At 40.4% G+C, this 19,779-nt stretch overlaps 1 protein-coding gene across 13 annotated transcripts in view; it reads left to right on the plus strand.

The window, feature by feature from the left end:
* The window catches only part of LIMCH1 (LIM and calponin homology domains 1), a 311,063-nt gene that overhangs the window by 129,564 nt on the left and 161,720 nt on the right, over positions 1-19,779 (plus strand). For all 13 annotated transcript variants that reach the window (XM_054582121.1, XM_054582104.1, XM_054582106.1 and 10 more), the window contains exon 3: positions 17,590-17,659. In XM_054582121.1, the coding sequence (XP_054438096.1) occupies positions 17,590-17,659 (70 nt within the window). The remainder of the gene's footprint in view (positions 1-17,589; positions 17,660-19,779) is intronic.

Genomic DNA, 19,779 nt, shown 5'->3' on the forward strand with positions numbered 1-19,779 from the left:
GGGAGAAATATGGGAGTAGGGAGGAAGCATGTTTCAGACTGAAAGAATAACATGTTTAAGATTCCCAAGACAGAAAAAAGTTTTGTGTATTGGAGGAATTGCAAGATGTGTTTGGTCAAAATGTAGAAAACAGAGGGGACGTGGTATGAGATGAGGGTGGATGGAAAGAAGTAAGCAAGGACAGTATTGCTTGGCGCCTTGTAAGCCATCGAAAGATTTTGGGATTTGATCTCCAGAGCAATGAAAATGAAAAGAATTTTGAAGAATTCAACAGGACTTGGTAGGCTATATGGTATAGATAAATGAAAGAAAAGACTAAAAACTAACATCATAGTTTCAATAGTTAATGACAAGTGGGTGCGGTCCTTGATGCAGGCTGTGAAGGGTCCTCTGTTTGTTGGGAGAGGTCCTGATTTCAGCTTGGGCAGGGTGAGTGTGGGATATAGACAGCCCACCAAGCGGGAGAGCGCTGTAGCTGTTGGGGATGAGGGGCCCAGAACTTATGGGTGAGAGGATGGGTTGTACGTATTCAAGTTAGATTTGCCAGCCATTGCCGGACATCAAGGTCAAGGTGTGAGATGTGAAAAGTTACAGCAAGAAAGAGAAACAAGTATGTTCCCCCATTCCGTGGGCTTTTTATTTTGTTGATGGTTTCCTTTGCTGTGCAAACACTTTTTAGTTTCGTGTAGTTCCATTTGTGTGTTTTTTCTTTTGTTTCCCTTGCCCGAGGAGATATATCAGAAAAAATAATGCTATGAGAAATGTCTATGACTTTATTGCCTATATTTTCTTTTAGAGTTCTTATGATTTCAAATCTAACATTGAAGTCTTTAATCTGTTTTGAGTTTATTCATGTGTGTGGTATAAGAAACTGGTCTAGTTTCATTTTTGGCACTTACCAATTCAATGTTCCCAACCCTTTTTATTGAATAGGCTACCTTATGCTGTTGTATGTTCTTGCCTCCCTTGTGAAATGTTAATTTGCCAATAATATATTGGGTAAAGTGTTAATGTGTAAAATTTATAAAGAACTTATACAACTCAACACCAAAAAAATAAACAATCTAATTAAAAAATGGGCAAAAGACCTGAAGAGACACTTCTCCAAAGAGGATATACAGATGGCCAATAAACATATGAAAAGATGCTCAATGTCACTAATCATCAGAAAAATGTAAATTAAACCCAAAGGGTTTAGAACCAAAGGGTCGCTGGTTTGATTTGCAGTCGGGGCACAGGCCTGGGTTGTGGGCCAGGTCCCCAGCAGGGGATGTGTGAGAGGCAACCACACACTGATGTTTCTTCCCGCTACTCTCCCTCTCTTCCCCTCTGTCTAAAAGTAAATAAATACAATCTTAAAAAAAATGTGGAGAAAAGGAAACCCTTATACACTGTTGGTGGGAGTGAAGATTGGTATGGCCACTGCGGAAAGCAGTATGGAGGTTCCTCAAAAAATTAAAAATGGAGCTGCTTTAGACCCAGCAATTCCACTTCTGGGAATATATTTAAAGAAGCCTAAAACACTAATTTGAAAGAATACATGCACCCTTATATTCACTGCAGCATTATTTACAATAGGCAAGATTTGGAAGCAGCCCAAGTGCCCCTCAGTAGATGAGTGGATAAAAAAATTCTCTGGTACATTTACACAATGGAATACTCCTAAGCCAATTAAAAAAGAAGGAAATCTTACCTTTTGCAATAGCATGGATGGACCTGGAGGGTATGATGCTAAGTGAAATAAACCAGTCAGAGAAAGACATCATATGATTTCACTTATATGTGGAATCTGATGAACAAAATAAATTAGCAAACAAAACAGAAACAAACTCATTGCTACAGAAAGCAGACTGACAGCTGTCAGAGGGGAGAAGGTTGGAGGCTGAGTGGAAAAGGTGAAAGGATTAAGCAAAAAAAAAAACACAACAGAAAACGTATAGACGGACAATAGTATGGTGATTCCCAGAGGGAAAGAGGGATTGGAGGAGTTAGGAAAGAGTAAAGGGGGCATAAGCGGTAACAGAAGACTTGACTTTGGGTGTTGAATATGCAGTATAATATACAGATGATGTGTTATAGAACTGTATACCTGAAACCTATATAATTTTATTAACCAACGTCATCCCAATAAGTTCAATTAAAAAATAAAAAATTAAATGAAAAAAAAAAAGAACAGTTGAACAAGGTCATAGTTCAGAGAAGTCTCAACCCTGGGTGAGAGGTGAAAGAGAAGCTCATGAAGGGTCATCAGAGAGAGGAGAAGAAACCAGGAAGTGTGATGTCATGGAAACCAAGGGACCTAAGCAGGGCTTTGAGATGCTTGAGGTCACCTCTATTTCATAGCCCTGGTAGAGGGAGGCACTAGAGACCTTCATATCCATCTCTGGGAGTTGCCAGTCAACTGATCCTGATTTAACCTAATTGTTTTAGGTCTGGCTCCTGTTTTGCATCATTTCAACAGGCTATTGTTAAGAGGCCTTATCTAATATAAACTATACATGCAATGTTTTCCTTAGCTGCTGAAAAAGAAATGAGATTAGTCTGACCCAATGACTTATAATTTGTCATTCAAATGAAACTTTTGAGTGTGAATGGAGGAATTAACCAGTTGAGATGCTGGGACAACAAATGAAATCTGGGACTGCCCTTGGCTAACTGGGCTGTATGGTCACCATAGTTGTTGGTGACTCGTGCCTTTGAATCTGCATTACTTTGTTCAGTATTCACAAACCTATCCCTTATTTATTCCTCTCAGCCACGCTGGGGGGGTGAACAATCTGGATCAGACCTTCCCACCTACCTTTGCAGATGATTAGATGGAGACCCAAGGTGGTAGACCTCAGTGTGTCTGTTGAGAGCTCCTTCTCTAGCCCAGATGCTCACTCAAATCTCAGCTAACTTGGACCCTTGTGCTTACTGATTTTGGCCTTAGCAGGCTGCTAAGAATTTGATAGGCCTTCTATGTAGGATTCTCCCTTGTCTTTCTGCCAAATCACAATTGGCCTCTTTGACTTGGCCTGTCTCCAGCTCTTTGGCACCAAGGCTCATTGAGCTTTTAAGTTCAAGTGAGGACATTTCAACCCACTCTTTTCTCTAGAGATCTCCACTGAAAAGCTGCTTTTTGTTTGAAGACTGGCCTGGCTTAGGTGGGAACTTAGGCAAGAACTGACTATCCTATCCTCGACAGCCTTCTGTTAGGAAAGATGGAAACAGATGAAGAACATGGAAAGCGAATTGGTGGGACTCAGAATGAGCAGAATGGACTCCCAGTGTTGCCATTTAAAAAAAATCCTCACCAAATAAACAGCCCTTGATTTCTATCAAAAGAAGGACTCTTAGCACAGTATGTGGGGGGTTACTGTTCCCATTCAAATGGCACTTTAGTATCAATTACATTACACAAGACTCTTGTGTACATTTGAGCATTGCACATTTGAAACATTCTCAAGTTCACCCATCTTTTCAAATATTTTATCTATTTAAAAGTGTATGATTTTTGTTACAACTTCTTTTCTCTTAACACATAGTTTTACATGGCCTAGACCAAATAGGACAATTATAGAGCATGTTTTGATGCTTCAAAAAAAGTGTTTGAAATTTATTTTAGCACAATTATCATTCAGAACCACTTCTCTCAAAATGTGCAATCAAACCACTTCCTTCAAAATAGGTGATTTCCTTCCCCCTATCAATCTGTGCCTTAATAAATATTAAACTTCTGCTTATTAAAATCACAGGCCTATTCTCTTTCTTACTGAAGAAATTTATTGCACATTTATTAGAATGACCAATTGACTTTTAAGAATATAACAACAGGTTTAAATATGGGCTGCTTGGGTGGTGGAGGAGAAACTGGCCTATCCCGTTGCCTGCCTGGGGAGTTCCGTGAGGGATTAGGATTTGCTTGTATTTGAGAGGATTTGGTAGCTCCTTAATTGTATTTCCTTAATAATCCATTTTTCGATTGTGTCTCCTGGGCTGTCAGGCTGGGTGGGCTGGCTTCCCACAGAGAAGTGGGCAAAATGCCTGCCTCAAGTGCTCCATTCTAAATGCTTCCTTTGGTTACCCACAGGAGAGGACCTTTTCTTAAATATCCCATCAAGGACCTGTTTATAAATGATTTCTTTTTCCAGTGAACTATGCAGAAATAGACTTCCCTCTTTATATTAAGGGAAGGAAGAATGAGTGAATGAAAAAGACACATAGAAAGCTGAGACTTTATGGCTAAGTGATTAGCTCTGTGCCCGCCTGTCTGTAGGCCGCTGTAGACTCTGCCGCGGGGCTAGCATTCCCGCATAGGCTTCATCGTTCCTGGTGCCCCTGCTCACAAGACAGGACGTGGCTGAGGTTCCTTTGGCCAGAACCTGGCATCCCTCACCACCTGGGAACAGTGTTTCTATGTGGCTTATCCAAACTACCCCTTTGCACTGGCCCCAGAGAATGATTATTGTCCCTCTGATCCTCTTTGCGTTGCCCCACTTCCGTGCCTTTGACTGAATTTCATTCCAGTCATTGCAGTGCTCACTTTCCTGTCCATTCCTATCTTTCTAAATCCTAAACCCACACATTGGGCACCTTTTCTTCCACGAAGGTGCCCCCTACCTGCAGCCTGAATTCAGTGCTCCCCTCCTCCTCTTAGTGCCATTGGCGGGGGTAAGTGCTTATCCTGTAGCAGAGGCGACAACCTTAATTTCCAGGGCTCCCCCTTGTTTCTGATTTGAAAGTATTTTGGCTTTGTTTAGAGCAAGTAATTTGTCTTACACATGGCACTACTCATGAGGTTGTCTGTTTTAACTTTCTATTAGGTTATAAATTCCTTGACATAGTGACAGTGACTCATACATTTTTCCATGCCTAATGGCGCTTGCACATGGCAGAAATGTAGTAAATTGGAGGAAAATGGAAGAAGGAAGATTATTCCAAATTTAAAATTTTTGAAATTATTAACATGTTTGTAATCAATCAATGTGTATTCAGACAATGTTATATTTACTCAAAATGGACAGAGACCTAAAAATAAGAACTAAAACAGTATAATTCTTAGACTAAAATACAGGAGTATATTTTTGTGACCTTGGATTAGACAATGATATCCGGCATATAACATAAAAATACAAACAACAAAAGAGAAAAATAGAGACATAGGACTATATAAAAATTAAATACGTTTGTCCTGCAAATTATACCATCTCTAAGCCCACAGAATGGGAGAAAATATGCTATTGGCAAGTCATATATCTGAGAAGGAACTTATCTAGAATACATTAAGAACCCTTATAACTCAATAATAAAAACAGAAACAATCCAATTAAATGGAAAATGATATCTGAATAAATATTTCTACAAACAAGACATAAAAATGGCCAATAAACACATGAAAAGATGCTCAATCTCATTAGTCTTTAGAAAAATTGAAATCAAAACCACTAAGAGATACTATCATATCCACTGGAATGGCTATAATTAAAAAGGAAGACAGTAAATATAAATAAATGGATGTGGAGAAGTTGGAATTTTCATACACTGCTGGTGGAATGTAAAGTGGCGTAACCACTTTGGTAAACAATTTGGCAGTTCCTCAAAGCTTTAAACGTTAAGTTACTATATGACCCAACAATTATACATCTAGGTACATATCCAAGAGACATGAAAACATATGACTAACAAAAACTTGCACATAAATGTTCATGACAGCATTATTCATAAGAGTCAAATGATGGAAACAACACAAATGCCCTTCAACTGCTGAACGGATAGGTAAAATGTGATGTATTCATACAATGCAATACTATTTGGCCACAAAAAGGAATTAACTACCAGTAAGTGCTATACCATGCATGAACCAAAACCATTATACTAAGAGAAATAAACCAGTCACAAAAAACCACATATTGTATGATCCCATTTATATGAAAAGTCCAGAATGGTCAAATCTGTAGAGACAGAAACTAGATTTTGGTTGTTTATGGCTAGGGGCTGTGGATGGTGAGGGACTGGGGTGTTAAGTCTAATGGGTATGGGGTTTCCTTCAGGGGGAAAGAAAATTAAAATTAGTTTGCAGTGATGGTTGTATCATCTTATGAATGTACAAAGAAAAATCAGATTCTAGTTTTAGTGGGTGAACTCTATGTTATATCTCAAGCTGTTAAAATGCACACATGGACACACACATTATGATATTTAAAAATTTCCCTCAAGATGTTTACTATGCCCTTTAGAAGACTTATTCCGAATGTCATTTAGTGCATTTCTAGATGTGCTAGTATCACATTGTAACGTGCCACCAGATGTAAAGGAAATAACAGAGCTAAACCTAAAAATCAAAGGCACACTCATTAAAATCAGGAAGCGTAACAGACCAAGAAAGGCCACGGAGTGGAAAAATGAGACCTGGAGCTTAAATACTGCAGTTGTCCTTTACTTAAAGCCCCTTTTCTACAACAGATGAAAAGGCTCTGCTTTTAGTCTTATTCCTTCCCTGTCAGAGCTTCTAGCCTCAAGAACACATTCTCCATTCCTCTGAATAAGGCTGCAATTTGTATTTCTGCTGCCACCTGTAAAGCGGAATGATGTGCGCTGCTGCCGTGGAATGGAGCCCCCCGCCCCCGCAACTGCCGGCCCCCTTCTCATTCATGTGTCCTGTGGTACATCAAAGGGAAGAACCCAAAGACTTCATCGCCTTCTTTGGGCCAGCCAGCGCATAACTGTCCTTTCGAAAGGAACACAGTGACTCCCATAATTCCCATCCTCCACCCCCCAAACCAGCAGGAACTTAATGAAATGACAGTAAATGGTGGGAAGGAACTGGAAGCCTGTTGGATGATCCTTATATACTGTGGTTGCCTGAACCCACCTTTAGTTTTGGTGCCGAGAAAGTGGTTCAGATGCGATTCACGTGACAACAGTTGCAATTTCAAAACTGATGTTTTTGGCTTCCCAATACTTTGCAATTGTTGTTTGTTTTATTATCAATTTACTCACCAAACACACTCTTATCATAGAACTGGGCTTACAAAGAGGACTTACCCCTTGCCTGGCAGGGAATTCGGACAGTGTCGGTGTTGGATGATAAACAGGGGAGCCAAAGAATGTTGGGACCTAAAGGCGGGAGATACACCCCCTTCCTAGGAAATGATTCAGAGAGAAGGGTAATATTTAAGCTGAGTTTTGAAAGATGAGTAGGGGTTTGCTAGGGATGGGGAGAGGCTTGTGGGAGAGGCAAGTCAGAGGGAGCAGCAAGCTTGTGAAAGTGCTCAGCAGCATGAAGGGGCCGTGCATGCTCACGGAAGGGAGTGTGGCTAGAACCTAGGAAGAAATGGGACAGACTAGAGATAAAGAGGGGTATCAGTCTGAGAAAAGTCGGTTTGAGAAAGACCTTGAGTAGCACGCTAAAAAGTTTCAGCAGCGTCCAGTGAACAATAGGCAGCTAGCACAGGCTCCACACAGATCAGCAGTGGGATTAGCTTTACTTCTGAGGGAACGACATTTGTTCGTAGTGGAGACTTTTGATTACTTTTTGCTGTGCAGCAAACACAAATATTTGAATAAAATGCCATGCCAAGGAGAAGCAGAAATGCTTCTTACACTTGTCTTGCTATGGCCCTCCTTAATTTACAACCTAACTATGTATAGTCTGTGTTTGCAAAGTTCTTTTCCAAGTCACTCGTTTAGAACTTGGAGATTATTTCCCCATAGAACTAGTGCTCTTCATAAAGTCTTAGGTAATCCATCCCACATCTGAGATCATGTCAGTGCGCATTCCTCTGAGGGGGTCTGGGCTTAGCTGGCACCTGGGGTGGGGTGTTTGATAACAATATGTGAAGTGAATAGGAAATCAATCCAGAATGCTAACTAGCCACATTAGAAGCTGATCTACCCTTCCTAGGACAGCAAGGGCCTCTCAGCTCTTAGCCTTTCCCTATCAACCGCAGGACGGCAAGTTAGGGAGGGAGACAGGAGCCCTGGCAAGAGATAAGGCTAGACTTTGGCAGGGTAGCAGGACCAAAGGCAGTGCCGGCACAGCTGCACTGTAACTGAGGGTGTCCTTGGGGCTTCTTGCTGTCTTCGCCTGGTCGGAGTCCTCCCTTCCTTCCTCCCCAGCCCCTGTTTTAGAGACTACGCCCATGTGGGCTGTCTCTAAACAGGACTAACGTTATCTCACTCTCTCACTTCTGTCCTTTCATCTCTCCCAACTTCCAGCCTAGGGTGAGCCACAGACAGGATGCTTACAGGGAGACATGAGCCAAGAGTTGACGCATAGAATTTCCACCTGCGGGCAGGGCCTGGGGTTGAAACCTTCTTGGAGGGGAAGAGACAATGATAATGGCTGACATTTATGGAGTGTGTACCCAGCACCAGGCCTGTGCCAGGTGTGTTACCTGCCTGTGTCACACTCTCATGCCATGGCTCGTAGGTATTATTGTCCCTACTTTACAAGGAGGGAACTGAGGCTCACAGATGGTGAATACTTAAGTAATCTGCCTCGTGAGTAGCAGAGCTGGAGTCAAACCCTGGTCTTTCTGTGTCAGAAGGCTCTCATTGCTCTCGGAATTTTGTGTGTCCCAATTCTAGAACTCATGGTGAGGAACTCTTCTTGCTCAAGGAGTACAGAGAGCAAGCAGCTGGCTGCCTACCCACTCGTCTGGATACAGAAGCATTCCCAGCCATATCACAGCAATTTCACTTTCCAAGACATGTGTCCGCCCTCCTGACAGTAAACTCAGCAGCACCGTGTTTTAGCTGTGCAAGAGAAATACTAATTTTCATCGTGTATCCATAATTACCACCCAGCACAATGATGATTACATGTATCGCTGCCTGTGTCACAGTCACTTGAGTCTCTATTATTTTATTTTATTTTATTTTTTTGGTTATACTAAATTCTGTTCACGTATCACCAGTTTTCACAGTCCATGGATCCCATGTCTTTGTAAACTTGTAGCTTATCAAGGTGGGTAGGACCTTGAGCGGGAGGCACAGTGGGAAAGGCAGTTTGGGAAGGAAGGGGCTTGTTACCAGGTGAAGGCGTCAGGGGGGCTCCCCTGGATGTCACTGGGCGGAGGCAGCGCGGCCAAAGCCCAGGGTTAGGTGGGCTCCGTGTGCATGCGGCGGGCAGGGGGATGAGGATGGCTGAGACTGGTGGCTGGGGATTAGTTACTGGAATGCAGAAAGTTAAGCATCATGGGAAAGTCATCTTCTCAAATGTAGAAACCTCAGATGTGTGCCTGGTGGCAGTTTCCTTATGTAGATTATTTTATAAATTTCTAAGCTGCTTCTAATCCAAAAATCCGATAATTTCCAAACGGCAAGAATGGGCATGCAAAGATTGGCCTCTGAGACAGATTGAAAATGAATCAAAAAAGGACTCCAAGGTATCAGATAATTGCTATAGGTTCCCTTCCATGTTTATAAATTATTTAGTTTATGTTTGTGTAGTATAAAAAACAGAAGTGATATGTAAGAAGGGTTGTTTTTTAGTGTAACTAACAGAAGTGATATGTAAGAAGAACAATAAAAATGGGTCCATTTGTTTGTAATGTCCCAAATTTTTGCTCTTCTCCCTCCTGCTGCCTTCCTAGCATGACCCAGGGGAGAAGGCTGTGCCCAGGTGTTTACTTTTGCGCTTGGGAACAGGGGTTTTATGGGAAAAGAGCTTCTGGAGAGCTATAATAATTGAGGTAATGCTGGGTGCTTATATCTCAGTGGATTAAAAGAGTAGAAATGCACTTTTTACTCTCCTGTGGCCCAACTTTGGCAACAGCAAAGGGTGGAGATGACTCCACTCCAGGCACTTGTTCAGGGACCCCAGCTAAGAGAGAGGCCACCCTCAACACGTGGCTCTGAGGTCTTCTTGGTGCCAGCAGGGAGGAGAGGGAGAGGAAGGGGTTTTAGGGGCAGGCCTTGGTGATGTATATTACCCTGCCCACACTCCACTGGCCAGAAAATTCACTTATTTTGCTATAGAAAGGTGCAAAGGAGGCTGGCAAATGCAGCCCAGCTGAGCACCCAGGAGGGAAAGGAGGCAGGTTTGTGAGTGGTCTCTGCCACAGGTGCTATATTGAGTGGTAACAGCACTGCTGAGCCCTAGAATTCACAGAGATAGACCCAATTGCTAGGAATTTCAAGTCTACAGAGGCCTTTTAAAGCTCTTATAATCTCTTCTTTAGGTATGTTCAAGGCAAGTGACTTAAACAGACCTGTACTTCACACATTCTGGACAATGCATGCACCCCTCAAACATTTAGCAGATGTTAATGATGGCAATTTGCATTCCATCACTATTTTGTTCATGTGAAACTCCCTTTTTGGTCCGGGTTTCACTTTCCCCTTATTTTAGTCGATTTTTCTTGACCTCAGAAGGTTTATTAAGTTTCCTGCTTTTGCCAAGGCAACTCTAAAAAGAAAGCTTTAAAAATGACATCTGTAACAGGTTTATGGTCAAGGTTAAATTGATCTCATGCGTAGGTTAAAAAAGAGTTGCCATGTTAGATTAAATGAAAGAGTATATACCTTCGTCTAAGATACCTAGTCAAACCCAGAAAGTGATCAAGGAAACCATGTAGAAAAAACACCATTGAGCCAAATTAAAAGGGACACAAAGTAGGTAATTTTGTGATCACAGTTGCCTATTGCAGCTGTATAAACCAAGCTAAATGAGATGATGATGTAATCTTTTGTTGCAAAGAATAAAGTGATTTCCCATGAGATTAAGCAGAATTCTCAACCCTGTGTTCAAGGTCCAGACCAGCATCTTTGCTCCCCTCCCAACTCCAGAGTAATTTTTAGACTTGAATTTCTGAATTGAATGACTTGCAAAATAAGCTACATTTTTCAATCCTTTAAAAATTTTACCTTTAATGAATATATTTCTGTCCAATAACAAATAAACTGCTCGTTGGGATGTATAATGCTTTCTGTGTGAATGGTCTCCTAACATATCCTTTGTAGCGATATTCTCAGTGTTGTGCCCCTTGAAAAGCTATTATATTGGCTGCTGGAAGAGTCCATTTGAAACAGAACCACTCTGTTCCAGAGTAGACATTTGAGATTATTTTTTAAATTGCAAATAGAAACAAATTTCTTCAGTTTGCATTTTATAACCACTAAAGAATGATTGAGAGGCTACCAGGATGTGTTACAAAGACCCACCGAATGCAGCCTGGGGTCTAGTTAGAACATAGCTTCATTCCTGGATGTCTCAACAATAGTTGTTTTTTTTTTTAAGGAATCTAGTCTTTCGTCTTTCAAGAACTGTATTCCATAGCATGTGTTCAGAGCGTGTCTTTAATTCACCTTCTCAAATACTCAAGATGGCTGTGCAGTAGGCGGTAGGAGAATGAGCCACGTGTGAGCACAGTTCTGGTCTTCCTGTGGGTTTTAAATCTCTTAGTGAGCAGGCCCCGTGAGGGAGAGAGCTGGGGTCCGCCCTGTTGTCCTGTGTGTCCCCCGTACCCAACTTTGGGCCAGAACATTATGCCAGCTTGATAAATATTTGTTGAGCACATGAAGGAACATATGGGGTAGTCTTTTTTTTTTTGGAAAAAGGTCACAGTATGTTTTAGATTTAGAAGATTTAGAATATAAGAGTTTAGTAGACACCATTGGATTTGGATCATATAAGAAACACATGTATTTTTACTTACCTTGAATGCCATTAACTTTTTTCATAATCAAAGATTATCCAAGATCATAACGTTTTTTCCTGTGTCTAGATGTTTCTTACCAGACATATTAGGCAAACTCTATGGTTTGTTGACTTGATTCATTAATGTGAGATTTTTATCCAAAGGTGGCCAGAAAAAGAAAATAAGGGAAACTTATTTTAGCCTGGCTGTTGGCCAATGAAAAAGCTGAAACTAAAATAACTTGCACTTACCTAGCAAAAGGGACATGCTCAGTATATAAAGTGAATGTGAATATGCAAGTTTCTGTTTACCAAATACCAGCTACACATTGTCCCATTCTCTTCTCATCACAATTCTGGATGGAAGATGTATTTTTTTTAAATCCTCATTTTATTCAAGTGAAAACTGTGGCTCTGATCAAGCCACATCTCAGTACAGTAGCTTATAGTTACTGCATGTTAGATTTACCTGTTAAAACCTTGACCACTTAATCCAATTTCACTGCACCTTCCTCTTGCATTAAACTGAGTGTTATAAATTATTTTATTTATCTGTGCTTTCTGATACCCATATTTTAATAAGCAAAAACTTTCTATATGAATGCAGTTGTAAATTTATGTTTTCTCTGTTTGCACATAGTGGTGATTTAAAATGATAAATTAGAGTACCTCAATCTCGTCTTTGAAGTATTTAGAGGTGCTCCTGAGTACACCGTACTTGGGAAATAATTAGACACCTCCCCTGGGCCTGGATATCGTTTATACCTTGGCTCTCCTGTCATGTCTCCCCCATTCACTCACCTTGCTTGGCTACATGGGCTCTTGAATGTACCAACCCCACCCCATCCTTCAGGACTTTTTACTAACAATTCAGGCCACCAGAAACTTGTCTGTAATCTCTCCTTGGCGAATACCTTTGCGTCATTCCATTTTTTTTTCCTCAAATGTCACCTCTCAGAGCAGCCCTCTTGACTGCCCAAGTGCAGTACCACCTGCCTGATCTTTACTATGATTGTCTTCCCTGTGCTTATGCTATCTGAAAATTTCTTCTCTTTTATCTGTTTGTTTATTTTCTGTCCATCCCACCGCTCCACCTGTTTACCAAGATGACGAGTTTCAAAGAGCAGGACTTTTGCTTGTCTCGTTCACTGCTGCCTTTCCTTGGCCTAAAATTGTGTGCAGCACACAGAAGGCACTTGATAAATAACTGCTGGATAAATCAAATGTCAGAAAATATTTCATCCTAATAAGGCCTCACATCGATATATTTAATTATCTTTATTTTTGTTTGTAGTCATGGGTATATTTAATGTAAATGACATGTGAATGCTACTTGAATTACTACAAATGTTTAATTTTGTTTTGTTTTGTTGTATAGCATTATGCCAACCTCCCAGAAATGTCTTTGGATGAATACAAAGATAATCTTTTAACAGACAGAGAGAGCAAATTATTCATGCAGGCCTTCTAGCTATAGGTTTTGGGGAGCACAGACCAGGTGGGAAATTGGTATGGGGTTCTACTCCAGAGGGAGTGAATGGCCACATTGTATTCTCTGAAATCCCTTACGATGAGGTTGTAGAGCAACCAGAGATCAAATCTGGATCTCATGTGCCTTATACTTAACCATCCCCCAGCAGACACCTTCTTCCATTTTCTTTTCATTCCCATCTAGTGTTGATATTATCCCACTGTATTTAGACAGTTTTTGTTTGGGGATTTGTTTTTTGTTTGGAGTGTGTGTGTGTGTGTGTGTGTGTGTGTGTGCGTGTGCGTGCGTGTGTGTGTGTGTGTGTGTTGATTTATGTTCTGATTACATACTAAGGCTGGATTTTCTAAAGAACCAAGTTACAGATTAAATGACTGGCCTAAGACCTGCGGACTGGCTCTGCGTGCTGCAGACTAGTTGTGTGTGTCTCTGGGGAAGTCTTCACATCTGATTAGGGCTTAATCTTTTCTTCTGCAAAAATGATGGAGTGAATGCATGACCTGTCTGTACAGGACAGGGTATTAGAGGACAGTGCATCTCAGAAGGTTCTTGTATGTAAAGTATCCTTGCTTTAAAGCATGTCATCATTAAATTTATTGAAAATATATTTTAATTTGCACAGGAAGGCAGGAGTGGTTTTTAATAAAATTGCAAGTGAGTACTTGGCTCTTACTCACAGCTGCTTTGTTAAACTTTTCTCACTTGACTCCTATTATATACCAAAAAAAAAATGCCTTCAGTTTAATGCAGAATACAAGATAAGCAGGTGTTGGATATTTCTGCAATGTGAATTGAATGTTCTCTTTTATTGTTGTGTTTTGTAAACTGTGTAGGGAGCTGGGGCAATGTTTATATGAAAAATACACCTGTCTTGATCTTGAAAGTATTCCTAGCATTATACTTGTGTTTCTTTGTTGTCATTTTTTTACAGCTTCATGTGACAGGAAAGATTTCTGCCATATAACTATAATTCTACAAAGGATGAATATAATGAAGTATTTAAGACTACTTAAAATAAAAACATGTATGAAAGAGGGCTTGGTGGAGCCATCATACTGAAACTTCTAACACAAGTTTTAGATATTAGATAACAGGAAGAGTGCCTCTTTAAAAGGTGACTTTTAACTTACGATTTTTTTTGGGGGGGGTAGGGCATTTGTTATTTTTTCTGCTTTGGTTAATTAGCAAAAAGCTCAGAAATATCTGGTGGCAATGGTACTTTATTTCATTAGAAAAACCTAAAATATTAGAGAAAATGGCTGATCTAAAATGCTGTGAATTGAATCAGTATAAATACACAAAAGTGTAGAGAAACATCATAGTGAATTTACTATGCACTAGGCTCTATGCTAGCTCCTTACGTATTTTGTCACATTTAAGGCTCAGTGACACTCATGCAATTGGCACCATTATATTTCCATATTACAGATGAGGAAACTGGAGCTAAAGGACTTGCCTGACGTAACGACCTTAATGAGGACCAGCAGGGTTTTGGCTTCAGTTGGCTGGACTCCAGAGCCAGTGCCCTCGCCCTCCTGCCAGCTCCAGCAGCCTGTAGTCCACAGCTGTTAGAAAGCACATAGGTCCACATGGATTGACAAGGCACACTCTTCAAGGCAAATTGTTCAACCTCCAAGATATATCGTTAAGGAGAAAGACAAGGTGTCAACTTCCAAGATACATCGTTAAGGAGAAAGACAAGGTGTATGACGATGCATAATACATGCTACATCCGTCTGTTAAAAAGAAATATGTATCTTTAGACATTTTCCTTGGAAAGTCTTTAAGGTTACCTTCTGGGGCCTTGTGGGACCAGAGTGACAGCAAGACTTAATGATTTACCGAATGTCCTTTTGATTCCTTTTAAATTACCAGGCTGTGCACAAATACTATTTTAAAATCCAGTTTAAAATGACATTGTTAAGAACTAGTGAGAAAAGTCATGTATCTTTACAACTCTGTACGTTTAAGAACTGCTTTGGAGACACCATCTCTGTGTGTTTATTTGAAACCACAAGATGTGGAAGGCGAACCCTGGGTGAGAGCGCATGCCGACCCGGGAAGGCTGGGCGCCAGCCTGACTGTGCGGCTCACCCGCTCTGGGCAAGTTACTCATCCATCATCATCAGACCTCAGCTTTCTAAACTGTAAAATGAAAAGCATGAACAAGTTGCCTTGCAACTGAAGTTAGAAATAAGTTATAATAACTCCAAATTGAGTTATAAAGAAGCACTTTTCAAAAAAGATTAAATTCATAATTAAAACTAAGTAAGTTCATGAAAAGAGCTCCATCTTGGTTGGCTCTCAGCGAGCAAGCAGGCACATGTCCTCTCCAGTGTCACCTGTTGGTGGTAGCATGTTGGAAAAGCAGTGAAAGTTACCAAGAACAGGCAAAATCCTTGGTGCAAAAATAGAACACCCTGTCTGTCGCAACAATGTAGGGACATTTCTTAATATATAGATGCATAGTGGTGTCAAAGTCAAAAATAGGCTGCATTCAAGACAAACCATTAACCCTGGCTGGTGTGGCTCAGTGGACTGAGTGCCGGCCTGTAAACCAAAGGGTTGCCAGTTTGGTTCCCAGTCAGGGCACATGCCTGGGTTGCAAGCCAGGTCCCCAGTAGCGGGTGTGCAAGAGGCAACCACACAGTGAAGTTTCTTTCCCTCTCCTTCTCCCTCCTTTCCCCTCTCTAAAAAATAAATAAATAAAATTTTTAAAAAAAGACTAACCATTAAACTATTTCAAAGGATCTTTTGTTATTGACTTGTAGAAATCTATTAAGTATAGGTTCTTCACAGTTGGCTATAATCTTGGATTGCATGAATTATAGGCACACCTCATTTTATTGTGCTTCATTTTATTGTGCCTCACAGATGTTGAGTTTTTTTTACAAATTGAAGGCAAGACCTGCCACCAGCAAAAAGATTTCTATTCACTTAATTACAGTAGTCACTTCATTGCAGTGGTCTGGAACTGAACCCGCAATATCTCCGAAGTTTGCCTGTGTAACAGAGGTTGGCAAACTTTTTCTATAAAGGGCCAACTAGTAAAGATTGTATGCTTTGTGGGCCATCTGCTCTCTGTTGTAACTACTCAGCCCTGCACAAAAGCATCAACAGACAACACGTAAATGAATGGGCATAGCTGTTTTCCATAAAGCTTTTTAATAAAAACAAGCATTGGGCCAAATTTGGCCCATGGATTAGAGCTTGCTGACCCCTGGATTATAATAATTCCTGCCCCAAGTTTCTCTTTACACTGTATCCTGAGATGTTACCCGATTGCCTCTCCTCAGATTCCTGAACTTGGAAATAAATGCTTTTGTTCTGCAGCCCCTTCCTTACCTTCAGCTGTCCCTTTATGAATAACCTAGTTTGCAAATGCTGCATTCCACCACGTCACCCAGATGCCAACCCTGTTTTAGCTTTACAAGTTGCCCTTTCTTCTTTCTTTTCACTTTGAATCAATACTTTCTGAAGACAAGTACCACATTTTGCCCTGTATAATGTGCACTTTTTGCACAAATGTCGGAGGGAAAAAATAAGGATGCACATTATACATGGGTAGTAGCAGAAATACCTTGTATCTGTTCTTGTATTTTGTAATTATTTATTACATAAAATTTCTTGTGCCATAATATGTTCAAAAATAAATGCTAAAATTCCCTTATAATACAAAAAAAGTATCTAATTAAATAAAAAATGAATTAAAAAACTTAAACAGAAGATTTTTTCCCTGAAAACTTGGGTCAAAGACGTGGGTGCAGAATATACACTGCAAAATATGCATAGTTATAATTTTTTCCTCTTGCATTCCCCTTGTTGTATTAGCATTTTTACATGATTTCAACCTTTACCCCCAAAATATTTTTCTCACATTTCTTTTGTATCTAGGGATTTGTGGTGAGCCTTGTTTAAAATCTTCAGGACATGACTGGGTAACCTTTTGCTAAATATATTCTCCCCTTTCTTAAGGGAGGCTCAACCACATTTAACAAGGTACTCTCCTCAAAGAGCAAGAGGGTCCGGAGATAGAATAAGTCTTGGCAAATTATTTGGGAAGATAGATGTTGGTCTCTGAGCTTAGTGCATCCCTGAAAAGATCCTGCCTTGGCTGGGAGAGCTGGGACCGTGCCTTGCCTGTGTAGTAATACCTGGCTCCAATCCTAGACTGTTCCCTCCTGGCCTCCACCCAGCTCCTCTGTTTGTCCTTCCCCCCGAAGCATCTCCCAGCCCCCATCCTTTCTTCTCTCCCAACATTTCCAAATTCCAGAACTTCACCTGCCATGGACAGACTTGATGTTGGCAAAGCTCTTCACCTGTATGCACTAAGGCTCATTGGTTATTGAGATTTACCACATGCTTTAAATTCGCTGCTTTTCCTATTCAGCAATTTAACTGTAGCCCTGGATAAAGGTGATTTGCGTGATCCATCTTGCTTTATGTCTCCTTTGACATTCTGCCTTTTCCATGACAGGTTGCTGAATGCTATAAAGCCAGGACTTGTTAAAAAGATCAATAGATTGCCTACCCCCATTGCAGGATTGGTGAGTATCCAGAATTGAGATTTATTTTCCAATATTCTTTTGCTCTAACCTAAGGGTCATGACAGTGTCATTTATTACAGTTCTCTCCTGCAATATATATTGCACTTGAATAAGAATGCATTGAAGCCATTAAACTAAGAGGTCACTTAAAAATGAAAGGTTGCAGTTATGCCTAAACGTCATCTTAATCTTTGTTTGTATTTTTCCCATGAGTGATAATGGCCTGTATTTTTAAAGAAGTAAATTTGTTTGGGGTTGAGAGGTGGATAATTAGGTTGACCCCAGGGCAGGAATGTGATTGTAATTATGGTTTCTCACTTCAGTGTTTCACTGCATTCCCCTGGAATCGAGGGGAGAAGAGGTAGAGAGGAAATTTCGTGATTAACAAGCAGCAGTTTCATGATAAATTGCTGTTTTTAATCTTAAGAATCGCCTTGTGCTTAGATACCACATTTGTGGACTGAGTCTTCTAAAAACATAGTGGACACCAGGATGACCCTGGTGTCATCTGGGGAGCTGTCGAAGCAAAGCCCTTGCCCCCTGAACCTGCCCACCTAACACAGAGAAGCTCATGTGTTCGCATATGGGCAGAAGCAGGATTTTTTTCATGCATTGACATGTTTCATAATTCTTGGCAACTAATTTTGATTATTTAATTGATGTTGCCTTTTGTGTGAAAGAAAGGGAACAGGTGGAAGATCAAGAAGACAAACACATCTTAGTTCTGGTAGGAACTTGGCCCATGCACACATACATGCACACATGCACACACCCACACGTCGTGTGCACAGAAAGCTGAGGCCGTACGCATCCTGGTAATGATTCACTGACTGTTTCTATTGCGACCGCCTCCTCTGCATGTGGTTTTGCAGAAAACAATTAGAAAAATGTCAAGAATTTAGGCAGGCCCCTACATAGACCTTACTGATTGTTAAACAGTCTTAGAGCCATATCACGATGACTAATTGAAAATAGATGTTTAAAAAAAAACAATTGTGTTCGAGAACTATGAGAGTCATAGTAATAAGCACATGGTTTTAGCAAGTTGAAGGAAATGGATTGTTTTTTATTGTAAGAATTGCTATGTCAGTGAATGCATTTTATTTCCCGTACTTGTTAGTAGTAAGTTAATGATTAGTCATTAAAAATCCTTCCAACTTTGTCAGAATCATGTAACCAAATAAGTTAATAGATAGGTAGATAGATTTGGAAGGAATGAATTTGAAAATTTTATGAATAACCAATCTATATATGTATATCATATGTCACATATATTAATATATAACATATAATTTTTAACCCTTTTATTAAATCCATCTCTTCCAAACGGCAAGGCCGCAGCCTTCATGATGCTGACCGACTTCCGTTTGGCCGCAGCCCCGTGGCAGCCCCAGACCTGGGAATTCTGGGAGTTAGGGTTCGAGGGGCAAAACTTGCAGGGTGAAGTCAGGAGCGGGGCCCAGCGAAACCCTTGTGAACAGAAAGGAGCAAGCCGCTCTGAGACCAGAAGCTACGCAGACAAGGATTTTGATCCCTTAATTTAAAATGTGAATCATAAATAATTTTAGTAGAACTAAAGGTTTGGGACATGTGCATTGACCTTTATATCATTTTTTATTGGAGCAAATGTTGTTTTTTATATATTGCCCCTACTGGGAGCAGGCGGGCAATTTGATTCAAGATTATAAGGGATCCTTGGTTGCTTTCCTCCATTTATATCCTTCACTTTTATTTCTCCTCTTTCCATCTTCATTTGAATTTCCTTTCTGCTTTGTCCTTTCCATCATTTTTCCTTTTGCTTGACCTTTTCCGGCTAACACTTCCCCACTTATCTTCATCTTTATGTTCTCCTTACCAATTTTTTAATGTGATGCTGTGCTTTATAATAAGAAAGGTACATTTGTTCTTTGTCCACTTCTGGCTCAGAGCTCTTAAAACCCTTGGATTTCCTAAGCATTAGGAGCAATGGGAGCATCTCGTAATAATATTTGTTTTTTTGTCATTGGTTCCTGAAATAGCTCCAGTTACATGAAGGTTGAAGGTGTTGTCTTTCTATTCATAGTAAATCCCATTCAACCACACCTGAGTTAATGTTAATGAGGTGACTTTTGGAGAGTTCC

Source organism: Pteronotus mesoamericanus, unplaced genomic scaffold (assembly GCF_021234165.1).
Source record: "Pteronotus mesoamericanus isolate MK-2021 breed Mesoamerican mustached bat unplaced genomic scaffold, CSHL_Meso_final contig_68, whole genome shotgun sequence".
NCBI classification, from domain to species: domain Eukaryota; kingdom Metazoa; phylum Chordata; class Mammalia; order Chiroptera; family Mormoopidae; genus Pteronotus; species Pteronotus mesoamericanus.